The sequence below is a fragment of the Mercurialis annua genome, linkage group LG3 (genome assembly GCF_937616625.2).
Source record: "Mercurialis annua linkage group LG3, ddMerAnnu1.2, whole genome shotgun sequence".
Taxonomy (NCBI): Eukaryota; Viridiplantae; Streptophyta; class Magnoliopsida; order Malpighiales; family Euphorbiaceae; genus Mercurialis; species Mercurialis annua.
In genome coordinates, this window is record NC_065572.1 from 73,598,888 (window position 1) to 73,620,580 (window position 21,693).

General features: G+C 33.6%; 7 protein-coding genes across 7 annotated transcripts; 3 read left to right on the forward strand and 4 right to left on the reverse strand.

Moving 5' to 3' along the window:
• Window positions 1-1,498: 1,498 nt before the first annotated feature.
• On the forward strand, window positions 1,499-2,903 carry LOC126674816 (DNA damage-repair/toleration protein DRT100). The gene has a single exon (XM_050369333.2). The coding sequence runs from the start codon at window positions 1,628-1,630 to the stop codon at window positions 2,735-2,737; it is 1,110 nt and encodes a 369-aa protein (XP_050225290.1). The 5' UTR covers window positions 1,499-1,627; the 3' UTR covers window positions 2,738-2,903.
• Window positions 2,904-6,053: 3,150 nt separating this feature from the next.
• Window positions 6,054-7,477, forward strand: LOC126674233 (UPF0481 protein At3g47200-like). Its single transcript, XM_050368650.2, has one exon. The coding sequence runs from the start codon at window positions 6,160-6,162 to the stop codon at window positions 7,438-7,440; it is 1,281 nt and encodes a 426-aa protein (XP_050224607.1). The 5' UTR covers window positions 6,054-6,159; the 3' UTR covers window positions 7,441-7,477.
• On the reverse strand, window positions 7,422-10,025 carry LOC126674231 (protein ACCELERATED CELL DEATH 6-like). The gene is made up of 3 exons (XM_050368649.2): window positions 9,470-10,025; window positions 8,599-9,308; window positions 7,422-8,481 (listed from the first exon to the last, which is right to left on the reverse strand). The coding sequence occupies exons 1-3, from the start codon at window positions 9,954-9,956 to the stop codon at window positions 7,867-7,869; spliced, it is 1,812 nt and encodes a 603-aa protein (XP_050224606.1). The 5' UTR covers window positions 9,957-10,025; the 3' UTR covers window positions 7,422-7,866.
• Window positions 10,026-11,254: 1,229 nt separating this feature from the next.
• On the reverse strand, window positions 11,255-13,227 carry LOC126674234 (60S ribosomal protein L18a-2). Its single transcript, XM_050368651.2, has 4 exons — window positions 13,125-13,227; window positions 12,911-13,026; window positions 12,768-12,831; window positions 11,255-11,772 (listed from the first exon to the last, which is right to left on the reverse strand). The coding sequence occupies exons 1-4, from the start codon at window positions 13,137-13,139 to the stop codon at window positions 11,431-11,433; spliced, it is 537 nt and encodes a 178-aa protein (XP_050224608.1). The 5' UTR covers window positions 13,140-13,227; the 3' UTR covers window positions 11,255-11,430.
• A 632-nt stretch (window positions 13,228-13,859) lies between these two features.
• LOC126672981 (protein FAR1-RELATED SEQUENCE 4-like) lies at window positions 13,860-16,380 on the forward strand. The gene is made up of 4 exons (XM_050366926.1): window positions 13,860-13,890; window positions 13,954-14,131; window positions 14,254-15,709; window positions 15,916-16,380. The coding sequence occupies exons 1-4, from the start codon at window positions 13,860-13,862 to the stop codon at window positions 16,378-16,380; spliced, it is 2,130 nt and encodes a 709-aa protein (XP_050222883.1).
• A 270-nt stretch (window positions 16,381-16,650) lies between these two features.
• Window positions 16,651-20,313, reverse strand: LOC126672982 (uncharacterized). Its single transcript, XM_056105104.1, has 12 exons — window positions 19,690-20,313; window positions 19,417-19,594; window positions 19,279-19,298; window positions 19,126-19,200; window positions 18,964-19,041; window positions 18,658-18,705; window positions 18,577-18,603; window positions 18,304-18,492; window positions 17,941-18,227; window positions 17,739-17,862; window positions 17,102-17,622; window positions 16,651-17,023 (listed from the first exon to the last, which is right to left on the reverse strand). The coding sequence occupies exons 1-12, from the start codon at window positions 20,311-20,313 to the stop codon at window positions 16,786-16,788; spliced, it is 2,409 nt and encodes an 802-aa protein (XP_055961079.1). The 3' UTR covers window positions 16,651-16,785.
• A 1-nt stretch (window position 20,314) lies between these two features.
• LOC126672983 (uncharacterized) lies at window positions 20,315-21,531 on the reverse strand. The gene is made up of 2 exons (XM_050366928.2): window positions 20,939-21,531; window positions 20,315-20,518 (listed from the first exon to the last, which is right to left on the reverse strand). Exons 1-2 carry the CDS (start codon window positions 21,188-21,190, stop codon window positions 20,315-20,317), a joined length of 456 nt encoding a protein of 151 aa, XP_050222885.1. The 5' UTR covers window positions 21,191-21,531.
• Between the last annotated feature and the right edge of the window lie 162 nt (window positions 21,532-21,693).

Consider the following 21,693-nt stretch of genomic DNA (forward strand, 5'->3'; position numbering starts at 1 on the left):
TATGATTGAACTTTTTTGTTACAACATCTCTTAGAATTATAAATAGACAAAATAAATTTATTTATCTACAATTATAACTCGTTTTTTAGATATGTCACAATCTTTATATCTATTACCAGGTAGATCCATTTTTTTTAATTAGATATACCAACGAGGCAACGACTCCTTTAAAAGCAGATCTGTCATAATATTATACGTTCATGTATACACATTATAGTATACTAGTTTCGCATTACGTGCTATGCACGTGGCTCGTAACGTAACTCGTCAATGAACATATTAGTAAATTTGTTATAATTATATCAATTTTTATTTATAATTAATATTAAATTAGTTAAGAATTTTTATAAAAGTAAATATAATATATTCGATTATTAATTTTTTTTTCATACTGAATTTATTCTTCTTTTGGTTTTATAATAACCATAATTAAATAATTAACTTAATTTTATTAATAATATCTTTAAAAATAATAAGATAGAAATTTAAATAATATTATATTGACCAAATATAGTATTTTAATTTTGTAGTTCAATCAAACTAAAAGATAGGCATTCCTACTAATTTGGAGACAATATAGTTATTTTTTCCATACTAAAAATTAAATTGGAGGTAATTTAGCTATCTATTCTAATTTACACTTTAATTATAATAGTGATTAATTAAATAATTAATTAGTTAATGATAATAAAACTTTTATTTAGTAGTAAATTAAAAAGGATTATTCAGTAAATTTGTCTGTCCCCCCTCTATCCGTGCTTTTATATATAGTATAGATATAGATATAGATTACATTATGCAACATCAATAATAAATTAAACCTAGAATATTTGACAACTGATGAAAAAGTCTGATTAGACTCGCAAAGTTTATAATTTAGACTCGATTAGTTTGTTTGTTTTAAACAAATACGTTGTATGAAATAATTTCAATAATAGTAACAAGCTAAAATTCTCCTACTTATCTTTGATGGGCATAAAAACGCCACGTACGTAGTGCTGGTCACAGCTAGCAGAGAGCTTATCCGTTCCCCATCTGCTGATGATCATAGGCTCAATTATTAAGGTGCAGCTCCTCCAATTTTGCACCATATCCTTAATTGTTTACAAAAGCTACTGGGAAATTCATCTCTTTAAATATAGAAAATGTGGTCCATATTCCTGAAATATATGTTTAAACTGCGGTTAGTATGGTTTAAACCCTGTAGTGGCTTATAGGAGATTTTAATGTTCAGTTTAGTGTCTCAATTACAAATCTTGCTAGCTCAACAATTTTAATTAGGTACACATACATTTCATCATCATGTGCTAACAAATAATGTTCATGAACATGCGTATTAATATTTTAATATATGCATAGCCTCAAAACAATAAAAATCAGATTTTTTCCATCAAGATTGTGAAAATAATACAGCAAGGAAAATTCGAGGAACCATAAACTTAAGGGCAAAACAGTCACTGAAACATTTCAACGGCTATATATATAACACAAGGACGATGTCAGGTCCTGCACATGCTTCTTCACTTCCCATTTCCAACGTAGACCCATCGAAACCGAACTCACACTCAAAACTGAGTTCTGATCACTTTCCAACTCGCTTCTTAACTCAATAAACTCAGCCAAAACCATGGCCATGGCCACCTTCTTATACATTACCCTCATTACAGTACTATTAGCCGCTTGTTCTACAGTAGTCACAAGCTGTCCACCGTCCGACAGAGCCGCTCTACTCGCTTTCAAGGCAGATCTCCACGACCAATACTTAGGAATCTTCAAATCCTGGACAGGACTTGACTGCTGTAACAAATGGTACGGCGTCAGTTGCGACCCAGAAATCCACCGTGTAGCAGACATAAACCTACGAGGAGAATCCGAAGAGCCCATGTTCGGGAAACGTCCCCGGTCCGGTTACATGTCCGGTACAATCTCACCTGCTATATGTAAACTCGAGCGTCTCTCCAGTCTTACAATCGCTGACTGGAAAGGCATCACCGGTGAGATCCCACGTTGTATAACTTCCCTTCCGTTTTTACGTATTCTTGACTTAATCGGAAACAAGCTGTCCGGCGATCTTCCCGCCGATATCGGACGGTTACACAGGCTGACTGTGTTGAACGTTGCTGACAATCAATTATCCGGCGAAATCCCACGTTCTTTAACGAATCTTTCAAGCTTAATGCATCTTGATTTACGTAACAACAGAATCTCCGGTCCACTTCCGACGGATTTCCACCGTCTCACAATGCTGAGCCGTGCATTGTTCAGCAGCAACTCCATCAGCGGATTAATTCCCAGTTCCATTTCAAGAATCTACCGTCTCGCCGATCTTGATCTCTCTCAGAATCAATTATCAGGACCGATTCCAGCTTCTTTGGGTAACATGGCAGTTCTTGCAACGCTAAATCTTGATGCTAACAGGTTATCAGGAATAATACCAGCAAGTTTGTTCAATTCAGGTATCAGCAATTTGAATCTGAGCAAGAATTCATTTTCAGGATATTTACCAAACGTTTTCAGTTCAAGATCTTATTTTACGGTTCTTGATTTATCGTACAACAATTTCCGGGGTCCGATTCCGAAATCTTTGTCATCTGCGTCGTATATCGGACACTTGGATCTGAGTCATAATCACCTCTGCGGGAGGATTCCGGTGGGTAATCCGTTTGATCATCTTGAAGCGTCGTCGTTTATTTTTAATGACTGCCTTTGTGGGAAGCCGTTAACTAGAACTTGCTAGAGGATGCATCGGTAGAAATATACCGGAATAATGTGTTTGTACTTTGTAGTAAAATATGTAATATGTAACGGTAAAGTGTGTTTTTATTTTTAGAATATGATTACACTTGTGTATTTTGAGTTATTAAATTAAAGATTTCATGCAAAAAATTTGCATGATTTGGAAATGCAGTGATGCGTTATCTATTAGAAAATTATTGACATTAATCGGTGTTGTATGCCAATCTGGTCAAATAAAATTTCATGGATTATTATTTTATATACCTGTAACTGCTCCATTTATTATACATATCCCACAAATTTATGAAGTTATATACTCTTAGTTTCGTAAAAAAAAAAAGTCATTTTTAATGTTTTATAAAAATAAAATAAAACTGTCACATTTAATGTTAGTAAAAGTAAATTATCAAAATACCTTATCATTTCATTATATAAATATTAAATACAGTAATTTTTTAATAATTAACTTTAAAAAAAGTAAAAATATATCATAAAAATATTCTGTCGTTTAGTAAAAAAAGCACAGTTTTTATTTTATTTTTATGGAGCGAAGGAAGTATTTATTTCACACTTAAAAATATACTTTATAATTATTTACTATATAATATATAATATTTATTTAGTTTTTATATATAATTAGAGAGGACGAGCGGTTGTGAGCGAAATTAAACTCACGATCTAATTAACAGTTTTCCGCTAGCTTACACCATTTGATCTATAACTCATTAGTATTTATTTAAAATTTCAATTAGTCAATTCAAATTTATGGATTTTATATGAACTTATGGCATAAAATAGGAATAAAAATAAAATATATGTATTTTAAAGTTTAAAAATTATGTTACATTATGAAACAAATATAGAATTAATAATATATACATTAATAAGGCAGCGTTAGTTTGTTGGAATATGCGTCCACAATGAATCCATGTTTTTATAAGTATGGTGGGAAAGGCTCGTAGGAATAAATGAATTCAAATTATAATAACAATTAATTAAGAAAATGATTAGACTCAAAAAAAATATATAAAATAATAAGAGAATGTTTATATGCAGGGTTGAGTTGCGAACATAAAATTAAGGAGTAGCTTTTTGTACTTTTCTTTAATTTCTTCAAATACATTATCACAAATCATATGAATACAAAATTTTACTCTTCAAATTAAATGAAGGTGTTCTTTACTTAATTATGTTATAAATCTAGCTATACTTTAATTAAAAACAAAAGGTTTCATTAAATATACTCTTAATGTAGTATAATGAACTAAAATAAACATAGTACAACTTATATAGGAAAAAATTATCTAATTTAATAATTTCGTATCAACTTTTTAGGTGTACTATTTAATTTATTATAGTTCTATTTTATGGATATGGATGTATGAAACGGGAGAAAGTAATTAAGGCGGGGAATTGGGAAATAATGGTGCATTAATGTACAGTAAATATGAGTAAGTAGACAGTACACGTGAAGCATCAGTTGAGATAGGGACTGGACATTTGGTATGCATTAAATTAAGAATATGGGCCAACCCGACAACGGTGCCTAACCATCATTTTTACACCGGTGATGCCATTGCCGACGGTGCCTACATTCAAGTGAAATGGCCTTGTAAAATCACCAACTCATTAATCAAAGTATGACCCATTAACCTTTAGATTATAAATAGAGGTACAAACGAGCCGAGCCGAGCCAACCTAATTATTTAAAACTGAGTTAATTGTGTTATTTAAATTTGAATTTGAATTCGAGTTTGATTGAGTTTATATTTTTATGTTTGTGTTTGAATTTAAACAATATTCAACCCATCCGAGTTCAATGCTAGTAAATTCGGATAATTGTTAAAAAAGTTACTATATGTTATGCATTTCTTAAAAATTGTATTATAAAATGTTGAATTCATATGAAGGATATATATACATAAAATTAGATATATGAAAGAAAATAAGTTATTAGTTTATACAAGTAAAAAAAATGTTTAGATTCATGAACATTACGATCTCTTCATTTGATATTTAAATTTAGCTCAATAATAGGTTCAAAATTAAATTCGAGCTCAATTTGAATTGCGTAAATTGATGGCTATTTATTTTCTTTCGAGTTCATTTTCACGAAAAATTGCAAGTAATCCAATTGGTTTACATCCCCGATTATAAGTGGGTGTGAAAGGAGATAAGTTATAAGTTGAACCTGTTTTTTCTTGGCAGGAAAAAGCAACAAAATTCTCAACGAAGATAGAAGAAGTTGATTGCAAGGTGAAGATAAAAGGGTTTTGTGATTCCTTTCTTGGAATGGTGGAAGAAGAATTTCCTTTAAAAATGGGTGCAATTAAAGATATGCGTAGGTCCGTTCATCGGTAACCGACTAATAAAATTTATTCAATTTTTAAATTGAATCGAACCGGACTATAAATTTAGATTTACAAAAGTGAATCGGAATAGAATTCATGTGTATATTAGCATTTTTATATGTTGTATGAAATGTATTAACTTATATGTCAATTATAATTAGAGAAAAAAATAAAGAAAAAAATATAATTGCATATATTCATATTAATTTTATCAGTTTTTGAAATGTCCAAACTGAACAAAAAACCAAGTATCAAACTTTTAAATAATTACAAATCAAACCAAATCGTATTCATTAAATAATTATAACTTTAGTTTTGATTCGTTTTGATTTTACTGTTCGGTTGCACACCCCAATATATCATAGATACCTATAAAACTATCCTAAAAATCACTTAATTTACAAAAATACATACTTAGTCAAAAAAATTCCATTTTACCTAAAAATTAAAAACAATTACATAATTTACGTACTTTTTTTACTATAAAAAATACATTTTTGATATATTTGATACATATTTGAAACATTGTATGTACATCTCTGATATTGTACGTAAAAAGTGAAACCCTGTTTTATTTTTGTAAATCTTCAAGATATTAAATGTAAATTTTTTGAAAAATATGTAATTTTTATAATTTTTTTTATGGATTGTTTTTAATTTTCCCAATATATCATGTGTTTGAAAGACTTTGAAAGAATCATGAAGTATCTTAACTAGATTCCTTCAGTCCAATAGGCCCAAACATGGTCCAAACTAAAGAAAACTCTCAACCCTTTAGCCCATGCTTCCTTTCAGTGATTTTTCAGAAAGCTACATCTCAATTAAATAATTTTTTATCTACTGCAAACAAAGATAAATCACTGTTTACTAAAAGAACAAATCATTATTTAATTATTTATCTCCATTATGCAGACTAATTTGAAATTCTAACCACCTTTCTTATTTTAAAATATCCACTTGAAATTAAGAAATGCATTATACTCCATAACCTGAAATGACCTGAACCTAGCATTGACTTTAAAGAAGCCAACAGTTAGCTTGAACATCTCTTATTTAGTTAATTGGTTCTTCAATGGATCATGTTCTTGATATTGAAAACATATCAACTTCAATAGAAAAGGAGTTAGAAATTTTGTCTCCCTTGTCCGAAGAGTGTTGCATCTACAGAGTTCCGAAAGCATTACGTAACTTAAATGAAACGGCTTACACACCTCAACTTGTCTCCATTGGTCCGATTCACCACGGCAAACCGGAGCTAAAACAAATGGAGGAGCACAAAAAAAGGTCCCTGCAAGAGTTTCTGCACCTGACCAATGTAAGTATCGCGAGTTTTGTCGACAGAATCAAGGCGAAAGAAACGAAATTTCGCAATTGCTATGCAGAAACACTAGAATTTAGTAGTGAGGACTTGGTGAAGATGATTCTGGTGGATGTTGCTTTTGTTATTATGGTTCTGCTGAAGTTTAGTTGTCAGAATCTTCGGAGCAGTAATGATCGGATTTATAGTCGGCCTTGGATGGAAAATGAGGTGAGGTATGACTTGTTGTTGCTTGAAAATCAGCTGCCTTTCTTTATTCTGAAGGATTTGTATGAGTATTCTGATGTATCGAATCGGATTCAAGAAGAGGGATTGTCGATGATCAAACTAACTCGCGAATTTTTTAAAGGTAAATGGGGTTTATGGGTGACTCGTGATGTCTTGGAGAATCAGAATTTAAGCAATGAAGTGGTTCATTTTGTTGATTTTCTCAGGATTTCTCAGAAACCGTCGAAATCGGGGGTTGAAGATCAAGAAAAACCCAAAGAAGCAATCTCATTGTATGCACCTACTGCAACTGAGTTGCAGCAAGCTGGAGTCAAGTTCGAGTTATCTTCGAGTAGAAAAAAGCTCGATATACAATTCAACAATGGGGTTTTGAAAATTCCATTGTTGAGAATAACTCGAAAAACAGAGTTTTTCCTGAGAAATCTTCAGGCATTTGAGCAATGCCATTGTAAAGATAAGTACATTAATGACTACATTGCTTTCATCACTATGCTCGTCAAGAATCCGAAGGATTTAGAAATTCTTGTAAAGAGTGGGATTCTGGTACATGGGAGATGGAATAACGACAGCTTATCGGCTGTGTTTCTCAACCTCGCCTTAGGAAATTTTGTCTCGCATAAAAGCTTCTACTTATCGGGCCTCGTCGAGGATCTTAATTTATATTGTGGTAAGTCTTGGCACAAATGGAAGGCTACCCTGAAAGAGCAATATTTTAACAGTCCTTGGGCTGTGATTTCTGTTATTGCAGCTTCAATACTTCTCATACTCACTATCATTCAAACTGTATGTACTGTAATGCAAATTTAGGTTCTTTAGTATAAATGAGCAATTATGTTCTTCGGAAGCACGTAAATTTTTCATATAAACACCATATTCTTCTTAGGCTACATATATGTACACACATCACACATAATATAATAGCTCTATCTTAAGATAGCTAGAACATCACATTACTAAGCTAAAATATCAATACAGCTTCATTTCGCCTCTTCAACTTTGGTCAAAAATACCTAAATAGTCCAAATTCGTGGTTTTAGCGAAAAAAAACTCACAGCTTGTCAATTTTGTGTCAGTTTACACCCAAACTGACATCAATTTAACGTCAGTTTTGATGGTTAAAGGTGTAAACTGATATAAAATAGGCAAATTATGGTGGTGGTTGTCCAAAACTACGAACTCGAACTCTTTTAAACTTCGACCCGAACTTGGAGCAGCGAAATGAATCTTTATTGGCTAAAATATAATCTCGTCACTTTGTTTGCGGAAAACTTTATGTCCGAATGTTGAGCAGACCATTTCAAGCAGAAGAGGAAACTGCAGAAGTGCAAATAAGGTAACTGGAGCACAAGCCAGTAGGCCAATGGGAACTGCTATCCATTTCACTTTATGAAATAAAACCAAGTGAAAAGCTGCACTGAAGGCTATCAGCATGGAGGCTATTGAAAAGAATAAGGTTATGAGACCAATACTCAACCTCATCGGCAAGGCCCTGCGGAAATCTTCTTCGGAATAACGTGATGTGAGTATGCCTAGAAACATTAACAGCGAGGTAGATGAAGAAAAGAGTCCAAAGGCGTCTGATATTGCAAAAATCATGAAAGCTGTTTGGTTCAAGTAAATTGGGATCCCTTGGTCGCTGTTGTTGCCTCCCGGTACAGTGAAAGCTGCTGCGAATACGACTGTGATCACTAGTGCAGCAACTGTGGCACAAGACATAGCAGTGTCCTTCATCCATTTCTCGCCTTGCGAAACTAAACTCTCGTGATCCTTGGTGAACAGCTCTCGCGGAGTTCTTCCGCTCCTGTCTTCCATTTCCTTGTAGGATGGCTGGACAACTTTTTCCACTTCCTGCACAAAGTTGGTTAGTTCAACATTTGGATGACGTTTGTGAAAATGTTAGTATAAACTTTTAACATTTTTAAGATATAAATAACATTTCTTCGATGTCACAATATGTCGTATTACCTTAAACCATTGCAACTCGCGTTGCATTTGTAGAGCTGCACCAGAAATTCTGTTTGATGGATTGGACTTAGCTGCTAAATGCAGCATATTGTTGCCCTCTGTATCGCTCAACGATGTGATGATATGCTTATGATTACCTATTTGATATAGAAGATTGAAAACCTTTTCTTGCCGATGTTTTATCGCGAGAAGAAAAACAGTACAACCATCTCTGTCGCGAAACCAAACCAAATACGGATACGATTTAATGGCTTCAGCAACAAATTCCTGAATACCCAATATAGCAGCATTTTGTGTGGAAGGTCCTAAGAGACCGTATAATTCTGATTCATTAGCCTTTAAAGCTTCAGAAATCAATAGTTTGAGAAGCTCCATTGCTTGCTTATGCATCAACATCTTTTTCTCTATATGTTGCAGAAAAGGAAATTGCTTGAATTTCTTTTGGTAGTAATCTTCTGAACTCTCAACTTGATTTTCCAAATCTCCATATTTGGGGATAGTTTTAGTATCCACATAATCATCTGCAAAATCTGTCTTTATTGATACATTTCTACACCAATAATGGTCAAATAAGAACTCGAAAAATCCAATCCGGCTTCCACTTGGAAATGCGCGGGGCTTTCTAGCTAACATGTCCAAAGCAGTGTATCCATACTGATCTCTTCCACGCCCTAAATCCGGATAGCGTTTCAATAAATCAAGAGCAATGCCTGCAAATTTTTACAAACAGAGAAATCTAAGATTTTAATTTCGTCAATTCTAGCCTACTATCAGCAACGACAACTATCAGCTACCAGCAACAGCTGTACTAAACATATAGACACAAATGTCATATTTGAGTAAATATTATTCAGTTATGGCTTGAACTAACCATAAAAATCCGCGGTGATGAGTGAATTGAGAAGTCGAACACCATCTGTGTCGAAAAAAGGACTCGGATTCTCATGGCGAGTCACCGTAAGAAGGAAGCGAACTGTTTGCTCATGAGCATATGTAGCAGCATAATGAAGTGGTGTAGCATTAAGAACATTTCTTCCTTGTGTTAAAGTTGCATTTTTCTTCACCAAAATCTTTGCAGCTTCTAAATTTCCGACCATAGCCGCGGCATGAAGAGGATTATTACCATCTCTATTCACTGTTCCAACTAACTCTTCCGACATTAACTCAACAATGTTTCGGACAAATTCAATGGAGTGACCCGAAGTAATCGCGACATAGAGTGCAATTTCTTCAAAACCAGAAATTTTTAGAGTGAGTGCATTAGGATCTTCATCAAAAAATGTCTTGGCAATATTCCAATGGCCATGTACTGCAGCTTTGTACAGAGCCAATCTACGGTTTTCATTTCCATCTTCCATTCTTTCTCAGAAAATTTTAGAAAAAAAAAATATCTGAACACTGTTACCTGTGGTCTCTAATTAGACTCACTGTTCTGTCTCTTTCTTCATTTATTGTCTTTTAATTGAGAAGGGTCATCAAGTAGTACGTTAATTCATTAATTGTAATGTTGATTGAACATAGGGCAGGTGATGACTCCTCTGTTTATTTTAATTTAAACTGTAATTTTACTTGGTTGCTCGATGAGGTCTCGGGTTTGAGCCTCGCCTTCACGGGAGATGGATTAATAGCCGAGCGTCTACCACAGTTGACAGTGAAAAAAAAAATTGTGTGATTTGATTTCCCTCGAAAAGAGATTTTTTTATCATATACAAGAAGAAGAGATGACGAATACAATTTATTTTCAGATTTCAAATGCTGAAACATTCTTTTCTTGACAAATAAAGAACAACATCAGCTGCACTGAATCTATCTTAAAAAGATACACAAGAATAATTAATGATAATACATTACTAACTATCCTAAAAACCAGACCTATGATCTTGAAACTTGATCTTGTCTTTTTCGCAATTTCTTTCTTGGTATGACTATGAACAGACTCTTGATTTATTCACTGTTGCCATCAAAATTTATTTCTTGCACTAAGATTGGAGTCTGTCTAGTTTTTATCAAGTCTTCTTTGCCAAATCTTGTTAAGATTGAATGTTAAAGTAAATAGTATAAGATTCATCTCTGAAGTTAAATAACGGCGAAAGAAGAAAATTCCTTTTCGCACCCTCTGCGACAAAGCTGAGGTGATGATATTGACTTCTCCCCTTGCTAATCACAAAACTTGCTCCTTCATCAAATCCACCTTCTGATAGATTCTTGCAGCTAAGCTTCAGCCCTGTTCCTGACTTGTAATTCACAGCACTAAACAATTATAAAAAAAAACTCAAAATATTAACAAATCATTTCTGATGAATAATGATCTGACATAAAACGATATGCTTACACAGTAGTAGCGCCTCAGCTTAAGACCTGTCTAGACCCAAATCAGATTTGCAACCTCTGTTGCTTTGAGCAAACTGCTTAGCCGTTGAGACTTGCTGCAATTACTATTTTGATCCCACTGCTGTGATAGAACCATGCCTGTTGAGCAGGAGCTACCAACAAACCAATGCCATCAAATTTCAATCATCCTCTGACGAGCCTTAAAATATTTTTTGAGAGCCATATTTTAGAAATTACAATTAACAGTGAAGTTAATAATTTACTTTACTAGAGGAAGAACTCCAAGAAATTAATTACCAAGGCAAGTATAAAGTTTGCTCCATCGTTAAATGAACTTAGTAGACAAGTGAAATAACATTTTTAAGAAACAGTCATTTCCGCATGAAGTTAAATACCCAAGCATAGAATGTAAGATCCAAAAACGAAAAGAGGAAGTCAACAAATATAAAATCCAAAACTGAGTAGAATTTTGATCTCTTTTCACTGAACTCATGAGACGAATTACATAAACAAATTAGGTCTGGAAGCCTTGTATGTGGTCTTGAGCTTCCTAGTTGGTGGCCTAACCTTCTTAAACACCAGAGGGAACTTAATCTTCGAATTATGAAACTGCTTTGTGCTCTCTCTCTTGCACAGCTTCGCTGGAATAGTAGCTGTCTTGATAATCTGGATGCAAGGGAACCTCACCCTGTGGCGAGAGGCCATCTCGGTGTACATCTGCTCAACTCCGCCATTCAGAGTGGTATCTCTGTATTCCTTATACATGTTGTGATAGCCAGTTCGACTTTGGTATCTCAGCCAGATACCATAGTTCTTGATTGTGGTTGGGTTCTTCTCATAAATCTATACAACATATAACAAAAATGAGCAAAGAACATAAATCAGTTAACACAAATTCACTTAACTATTAACAGAATGAAGAACCCAAAATTAAGGATCAATGATGCACTTGATTTTACAAAACAAAGACAATATGGATCAATTCTCATTAACATATGGGGAAAAATCATTCCCTACAGCAGATGTTTTTGCACAACAGCAGCATACATATAATAATAAAAAAACATCTGCAAAACAAAAACTAAACAAGAAAAATGGCTGTATAGTGACTTTAAAATAATTCAAGAATAAATGTAGCTGCTCAAGCATTCTCCCTAAACAAAATGAAATAGCCTAGAGATTTGTAAAATGAAAGCAACACACATAATCTAGCTTCAAGGGAACGAGTCAAGTAGGAACAGTTCTATCCACAGACCAGATAATGAAGCATCACAAATTATAGTTCACTGACACATTCTTAAAAAGTCCAATTTAAATTCAATCTTTATTCTAGAAAAAGAAAGAACACACAAAGCTCATATTCAAAGACAGCAAGAAGAAACTATAAAGTAGATAAATAAGAATTTTACAACAAAAGAAGACTGCAGTGTCAACAAACTGTGTAAGAAAGATACATACTTATGATGTAGTTGCTCTAGATTTCACCCTAAGAGGCAATAAGTAGCAGAGGAATAGATAAATAAAAAGCAACACAAGTACTATTGCTTCAAGGGAACGAGTCATGTAGGAATGAGAAATGTCCATACTGACCAGATTATGAAGCCTCTGGGATCACAGTGTATTATTTTAGATCGTTTCATAGATTAATCGAACAAGTTAGATCATTACATAGTTTAATCGAACAGATTCACTCCTACAATACTATCTTCACACTGCGAGATATGCAATCAAATTGGACCAACCCAGTAATCGTTGTGCACACAAAATAAACAAAACAGGATATTTACCTCAATAGGTCAAAACTAATCAAATTGAATAGAAATGAAGTAGAAATTTACCTCATTTATCGCCAAAACTTGACCATTGCTCCTCTTAACCTTCTTGAGCTTCCTCAAAAAGTACCTTCACACAGAATATATTAGTTAAATTCAGCCAACGGAAATATGATTTAAAACCCTAAAGGCATAATAAAAGGCGTTACCAGAACTTAGACTTGGCGCGAACCTCATTGGTGGCCCAGAGCTTCATCCGGTAAATCTTTGGTTGCTCATCGGACTCGGTAGGCAACGCTCTACCGACCACCTGGTATTGATGAAACTGCAGAGACACCGAAATACAAAAAATTAAATCAAATTTCTTTGCCAGATAATAAAATCAAACCAGGAGAGTTAGGGTTTGTATGGAACATAACATACCCTGAAAATACCCATTTCTTGGAGGGGAGAGTTGCAGAAAGCTGAGGTTTTAGGTTATTCTTTCTTTATATATGAGCCTGCGACCTTTTTTGAAAACCCTAATTCTCACAGTGTTATGCTTAAAGCCCAACCGTTCGCTCATACGTGGGCCTCTATTCATATGGGCTCAATGTCTTAAAAGTAGAGAAAATGACAAAAGTATACAAAAAAAGGAAGCAAATAACAACATTACATAAACAGGTAAAAAATTACATCAACACATACAAAATCTAAGAAATTACATCAAATACATACTCCATAGAGAAGCTGACACGTTGCAAGGAGAGAAGGCTAGAAAATCACGCGCATATTCCCTTGCTCAGCCAATTGATGCGCGCCACCTATACCAAATGCTAACAAACTGCAGATTTGATTCTCACAAATCAAAATAACAGAAAACACGCTGATTTTGTTTCCTTATTGTTTAAAACTCCTAAAATAAAATATACATATTACATAACTAACAGATTCACCATCTTCTTCAAACTAAATCACCATTGTTGAAGAACAAGAAAATTGCAGAGCTCAAAATCAAGTAAGATCTCACAATCTTTTTAATATTTAAATTATACAAATAACCTACTGTTTTGTATCTCATATGTATTTAGATGTAATTTTTTAAATTTTTTAAATATTTAAATTATTAATAAACTATAGATCATATAACTAATGGATTTGAATCTCAAACGTATGCAGATGGAATCTGTACTTGTAATGCTTCAACACAGTGGGCAATGGATTGAAAACAAATATATAGATTTTGAAGTTGTTGGAATGATGATATAACAAGATACAACATATTTAAAACTACTGGAATCAATATATAATGAGCTGAAATTGAACCTACAAGAACAAAAAATTGATATCAAGTATCAAGTTAAGGTTCAATATCCACCATTAAAGATTGTTGATGATTCGAGCTTCAAGTTTTACATGGAAATCAAGAAAAATGAGAAAGACTTCACCATGTACCCTCTTTCCATAGTTGTTCATAGTGATACATTACTGATACAAGCTCACCAACAGAGTTCAAAAAGTATTTCCATAGGTATTTCATATTCAAATTACACTAACAATCATTCTGTTACAGAAATGGACACAGATACATCTCCGATAAACAGATAGCATACAGCTGCGATACTTACTCAAAAATAAGAAAGTATGCTACTCTTCTTGCAAAGGACAGTGTTGAAACCAGCAACATCAAGGAAAAAGAAATAGACACAGAGGACAAGGATGTACAAATAGTGAGTGATCCAGTACAAGAAATTGAATTGAAGGTTGGTCAATCTTTCAAAAACAAGGCAGTTCTACAAACATACATGAGATTTCATGCAATCCGTCATCACTATCAACAAAGGACACTAAAATCATGTCAAAGACAGCTTCTACTCAGGTGTATCAATGACACATGCAATTGGTATCTGAAAGCTTCAAGCAGTGGAAAAACAAATTTGTTCATCATTCGGAATCTGAACATGAAACACACATGTCCTGTCGATACAAGATTTAACAGTCAAAGGCAAGCTTCATCATCGCACATTGCTGAATCCATCAAGCATAAATTTCTTAATGTTAAATCAAAATACACACCTACAGATATCAAAAATGATTTAGAGATGATCGATGGGGTCAAGATCAGCTATATGATGGCTTATAGATCAAGAGAAAAGGCATTCGAAATGCTACGGGGCAAGCCATCAGAATCTTACAAGTTCCTACCAACGTTTCTATATATGCAAGCAACGACAAATCCAGGAACATTAATAGACATCGAGGTATCAGAAGACGATTGCTTTTTATATGCTTTTACTGCTTTAAATGCCGCAATTAAAGGATGGCAGCACTGCAGCCCCATTATGATTGTTGACGGAACGTTCTTGAAAGCGGCATATGGCGGCACCCTTCTAGTTGCAACAGCCCAAGATGCTGCAGGAAAGCTTTTTCCTTTAGCTTTTGCTATTGTAGATTCAGAAAATGACAAATCGTGGGAGTATTTTTTCACACAAATAAGAAATGCATTTGGCTGGAGAGAAGGTATGTGTATTGTATCAGATAGGCATCTGAGCATTGATAAAGCTGCAGCGAAGGTTTATCTAGAGGCTCAACATTGTGTTTGCATGTTTCACCTTCTGAATAACATCAAGATGAATTTCAAGAAAAATGCAAAAAATATTAAAGAGCCATTCTTTGCAGCAGCAAAAGCATACACGGAGAACGACTTCAATTATCACATGAAGGAACTAGATGAACTAGATGCACGAATCAGGCCGTATCTTGAAGGTATCGGTAACAAAAGATGGTCGAGGTTCTACGCTGAGAACAACAGGTATAAGACAATGACGTCTAACCCAGCCAAGTCATTAAATGCCGCACTAGTTCATGCAAGAGAGCTGCCAGTTGCAACGCTCCTTATGCACTTACATGATCTCCAACAAGAATACTCCTATAAACATAGAAACATTGCCCTCAACACTATTACAAGGATGATGAAAAAACATGAAGATGTGCTAGCAAGAAACTATGTGAATTCACTCAAGTTGCAGGTATGAAAATCTAATTTTTTTCTAAAATATTATACTTTAAGTATCAATTATGTATCATAACTGTATAAATACTGATTACATACTTCTTATTGGCACAAAAATCAAAAACCTGTGCTGCTGTGTATCTACATATTAATAGAAAAACCTGTATCAGAAATGTATTGCATATGTATGTAAACCTAATGTCTTTATAACCTTTTCCACAGATAAAGCCAACTACAAATGAAATGTTCACAGTGATGAGTAATGGCGACAAATACACAGTAGACATGAAGAAAAGGACATGCACTTGCAAAAGATTTGAAACTGATGAAATACCATGCCAACATGCAGTCGTAATTCTCAATGAAATGAACCGGGATCCGTATCAGTTTTGTTCAAAATACTACATGAAAGAAGCTATGCTAGCAACATATAGTGAGACGGTATTTCCAATGGAAAAACAAGATCAGTGGGTTATACCACAAGAAGTACAAGACATGATTGTATTACCGCCGCTACACAAGACAAAAAGCGGAAGGCCAAAAAAGCAAAGGTATACATCTAAATGGGAAAATAACAAGAATACAAAGTGTACTAGATGTGGAAAAAAAGGACACAATCGAAAAACTTGTAGAAACGCGCCGAAAAGAATCAAAATACAGCATGTAGTCAACAAAAACTTGTTTTAAATATTCAATAGTTTTTATTCTGCTCATATGTTTTGCTCTTTTTTCGGTTTCAAATTATAAAAAATACCAACATGACAGATACATAGCAGATACATTTCCTATACATATCCTATACAAAAAAAAATCAAAAAATATTTGCTACAACAGATACATATATGACACGTCACAGATATATAACTAACACAGACTTATAAATAAAATTTGAAATAACATTGACATATTTAAATAAAACGAGACAGAATATTGAAGAAAAAACAATATAACAACGACTCAAAAGGAAATTCAAGATGTTTGCTTAAAAAACCATCAACTACAAATCAAATCCATAAATTGTATCGTGAACAACAACGTTTAATCTTAAAATAAAAAACATAAAAAGAACTACATCAGTTTCTTTCCTACAAATCACTTTCCCCTATTGCCTCTATAAGCATGCTTCTTGCCCTTTGCTCTTCCTCTTTGCTTCAGTGTACAAGCCTCTGATGAGCTGACCACATTGTTCTCAGTCTTCCACATACCATACTTATACAAAGCAAATGATAAACGACGACGCTGGTCATTCACATTGAAACCTTTCGCAATATCATTCTCCCTCCCATAGGCAATGTATTCAGCAAAGGAATAAGCAAAAACTCCACAGTCACTACATTAAAACAGTAAAAAAACATATGTAAATAAATTTGAATAACGTAAAACATAATAAAAACAAATAAATACTTACCTGAACTCTTGATGCGGCAACTTGTCTTCAAATATCAATTCAATTGGATCCGTAAGCCCTTGCGCAGTGTAGAATGGTGAATGCATATCACAATATGGATTGAGACTGAAGACATCAGACATGATCAGGAAATAAGGGAGGATAGTTGAATAAAGACTAGCAATCTTCTTGGCTGACGCTGTACTAGGAGCTGTACGCATAGAGTTATAAACAGTCAACCTCCTCAAACTCAAATTCAACACTAGAAGCACCCAATGATCGTTGTCTGCTACATGATAAGGAGTAAATATACACTCGCAGTCCTTCCAAGCAGTATTTGCACGCATATAATACCCTTTCATGTACTGAGCAATAATATGGTCAGGAGACAGAAGACCTTTGTCAAATACACCTTCCACAAAGACCTTTGCAAATGATTGAAAATTTTGGTCAAATAAAGTGTCCGTTGTTGTAAACTTCATTGTCAAACTCTGGTCATACTTCCTTTTTTTCCTCAAGTAATAAAACAGCACATCCATATGCTTCAATCAAAAAATAGATATATAATAAAAGTCAAATATATGTATCACATATGTAAAAAAAATGTATCAAAAATGAATCACAACTGTTACAATTTAATAAAAGTTTTAAAACATACCAAATCTTCCAGAGGCATATTCCCGAAATGAAGTATGTGAAACCAATCTTTCGTACTAACTTCACCAACACCAAAATCAAAGGGCGGATCAACTTTGCTCACAACTTCCTTGTAATACCTTCCTCTACATAACAATATAAAATAAAGTTATATAATTACAGAAAACATAAAGTATACATACCAAATTCTAAAAAATACTTACTCTTTCGCTTTAGCAATCTTCAATTTTCCACAATTAATCCATTTTTCGTACTCCACCAATTGAGCAGACATAAGTAGATCCCCAATGTTTTTATCAAAAACAAACAGCTTACTCACAACAAAACATTCTCCAACATCCTTAACTTCACTATCTCCAGAACTAAATTGGGCAAGAAAAGGAGATTGTACCAAACGACTTGGCCTCACAATCCTCTTTGTATCTTGTGGTGTAATGTCATCAGCCACAATATGAGAAGAACTACCACCCTTATCCTTCTCAAAAACAAGCTACATGAGAAATAAAAACAAAAAATTATTAAGACAACAAAACAAGATACATAAAGTAGATATAGCAGATACATACCTCAGATAAATTTGGAAGAGTATCACTCGCAGGAAAAACACTAAGACCAGCCCCACCATCATCATCAACTTCTCTTCTATTCCCAACAACATTCTCATTAACATTACCCTCCAAACCAGCTCCACCATATTCATTCTCCTCAGTGTCTTGCTTATCACCCATGGATAAGTCCCTTACAATACCATCACTCTGTTTTAAATATTCCAAAACATCAAAAGTTTGAGATACATAAAAGATACATATAACATACAGAAAAACAGAATGATACATTACCTCAATTTCAGTCAACGCAGGTCCAGAATTATCATTATTAACATCATCGTCATTATTGGCAGCATCGTCATTATTGGCAGCATCGTCATTATTGGCAGCATCGTCATTATTGGCAGCATTATCTTGAACCTTAACGCAATTTAAAATATTTAAAAAAATTAAAATAAAACATCAAAAAACTCAATTCAGTAACAAAAAACTATTAAAAATTCAAATACCTTAGAAAAGTTCAGGTCAGGCACAGAAGCATCATGACCAGATACATCAGCATGCATAGCAGCATCCTCAACATCCTTAGCAAATCAAAAGGAAAATGATTTTATAACTATATATATATATATATACATAAAAGATACATAAAATTTACAATATATATTAGTATATCACCTGCATCTCAGTAAATAGATCATCGACAAATTGCTTCTTAGCAGCAGCCGTAGTTCTATTAAAAACTTCTTCTTCATTCTGAAAAATATTAAAAATAGAAAATTCAATTTTTAAAATATTTAAGAATGCAAAATAATATATAGAACTTACAAATTCACGAACCTCTTCGCCAACTTTCACATAGCCATCTTTGACATTAACATTTGTAGCATCATTTAGATCAACATCACCAGCAAACTAAAAAAAACATTAAAAATATGAGTTTCAAAAGTACAGCAAAACAATTAAAAAAATAAAAAAAACTAAATAACGAACCGAAAAATGTTGATCAATGGCTAAACGTTTTCCAATCAATTGAATCAATCACACAATTCAGTTGCTTTTGAATGCATGAAAAAGTTTTTTCCTGGCTGGAAGCAATCAAATCCAATCGATTCTTCAGTATATCAAAACTCTTTTTTTGCTTTGACGATTCGCCCTTCTTCAGTTTAATGAAATCGCCTAGAATTTGCTCATCATCACTTGAATCTTCAACATCTTCAACAAGTTTTTTCTTCCCAGACTGGAAAAAACCAGTTAGCATCAGAGTAGATTTCTCTTCAAGCGTAGGAGTAATATTCTTCAATTGCAACTACAGACAGGAAAAAATAATTTAGTACAGATTCATTTAATATACATAAAAGATACATAAATAAAATAAATCATATACAACTCCATAAATCATACCTGTTCCCGTGATTGGCAATAGAAAGTTTCATTTAAGTACTTCTTCTTTAATTTCATATCAACATTGTACCACTTCAACATTCGCGGAACAGAAGGAGCAGATTCATCTAACAGGCATATTTTGTTGGTCGCATATGGACAAACTTCATAAAACCACAATTGCAACGCCAACGAAAAGCCATTAAGCCTGTAAAATTGAAGAATCTTCTTTGCAGCAGCTCGGTTCTTCATATCGCAAATAGTAGCACGAAACACCAATATTCCCCAAGGAAACGAATTATAATCACCACGATCCACCATATCCAGTAAAAACCGACTGACATGTTGATATGTTGATTCATTAGAACACAAAAAACACTCATACATGTATATCACAGCCAACTTCACAGCATCTTCATCAGTCTTAAATGCCTTACTCAGTATTAAAAAACCCAAACCATCTCTAGTAATCTCACAGTTAGGAAAGTACGTTTGGATCAGAGTATTTTCAGAAGTTGAAAATGAAAGGGTGTTACACTCGCCCACACACTTTAACCCACTAACGACAGCGAACTCCTCGATACTAAACCTCAACTTATAACCAGAAATCTTTACCCAAAGCTCGGAAGTATTTGGGTGCTTCATCTCACGCATCAAAATGGAATGAAGCAATTGTGGCTGATTGAGGATTGGTTTTAATTCCAGAAAAATGACCAAGAAAAGTCTCACCAAGAAGTTCCAATTGCCGGGCAGATAGACTTTTCTTGATATCCTCAATAACTTTAAACTTTGTGCCCATAGTCACCCGACAACTGTAACGCTGCTCATCAAGAAGCCAATAATCCCAATTCTGCAAGTTAAAAAACAGAACCAACATTATTATAACAGTACATAAATACAAAGGAAATACAGAAAATTAAAATATTAAAAAATCATAACACAATATCACAAAAACATTGCAAGATACATAAAAGATACATAACACATGCAAATCTGTTACATATATCTACATATAAAAACATAAAACACATTTAAACCCTACAAAAACAATATAACATATAGCCGATCTAAGTATCAGATACATAAAAAATACACACATGAGATATATTGCATCTACAAAAACAAAAAATACAAATCTGGATATCAAATATATAAACAATACGTACAAAAAATAATATAAAAATAAATGATACATAAAACATATATAATATAGAATATCCAAGAATAAAAATAAATCACTGCTTACAACAAAAAGTAATTGTAAAATTACCTTCACAATAAGACTAGGCTCCACAATAACAACTCCCTTATCCTCCTTCACAGTATCAAACTCCAGTTTTCTTTTTTTTGAAGGACCAGTCCCTAGAGCCTTACCCTTCTTCTTAGAACCCACCATTTCTGCTTTGACACCACCATCACCAGTTGAACTGGTTTTCTTCACAATTTTGAGTTTCATTATCCTAGGTATTTTAGTTTTTTCCTTATCAGAGGTTGGGGTTGATCTAGTAGTAGAGACAACCATTGTACTATATATAATGGTATATAAATGTGATTTTTTTTAAAAGAAAAAACAGTTACAGAGAAATAAATGGAGCGGAAAATAGGGTTTAATGGGTAGATAAGGAAGCTGTCGCAAGGAACGTGGAAGTTGAAAGAAATTTCAAATAAAATGCTTAACAATAGCGGTTATCAGTGACACGAAATAGAAGAGAAAGGTAAAAGAAAACTGAATCAGAGAGGACAGGTGTAGGGCAGGGATGGAGTGCGTATGAAATGTAATATTTTACCGTTTAGTGACATTTAATGTAAAAGAAAAGTTAGCATAGCTGAAAGGATTGGGCACCCTTAGCAAAAATGAAAGAAAGGCCCGGTATTGGCCCATACTTGTCATTTTCTCTTAAAAGTACTCCCTCCGATCGTATTTGGATTTGACACAAAAATTTAAAAAAACAATTAACATGTTTTAATTAATGAACACTTTTACTAAATTAACTCTATATTGAAACCTGTTTATATTTATAACTA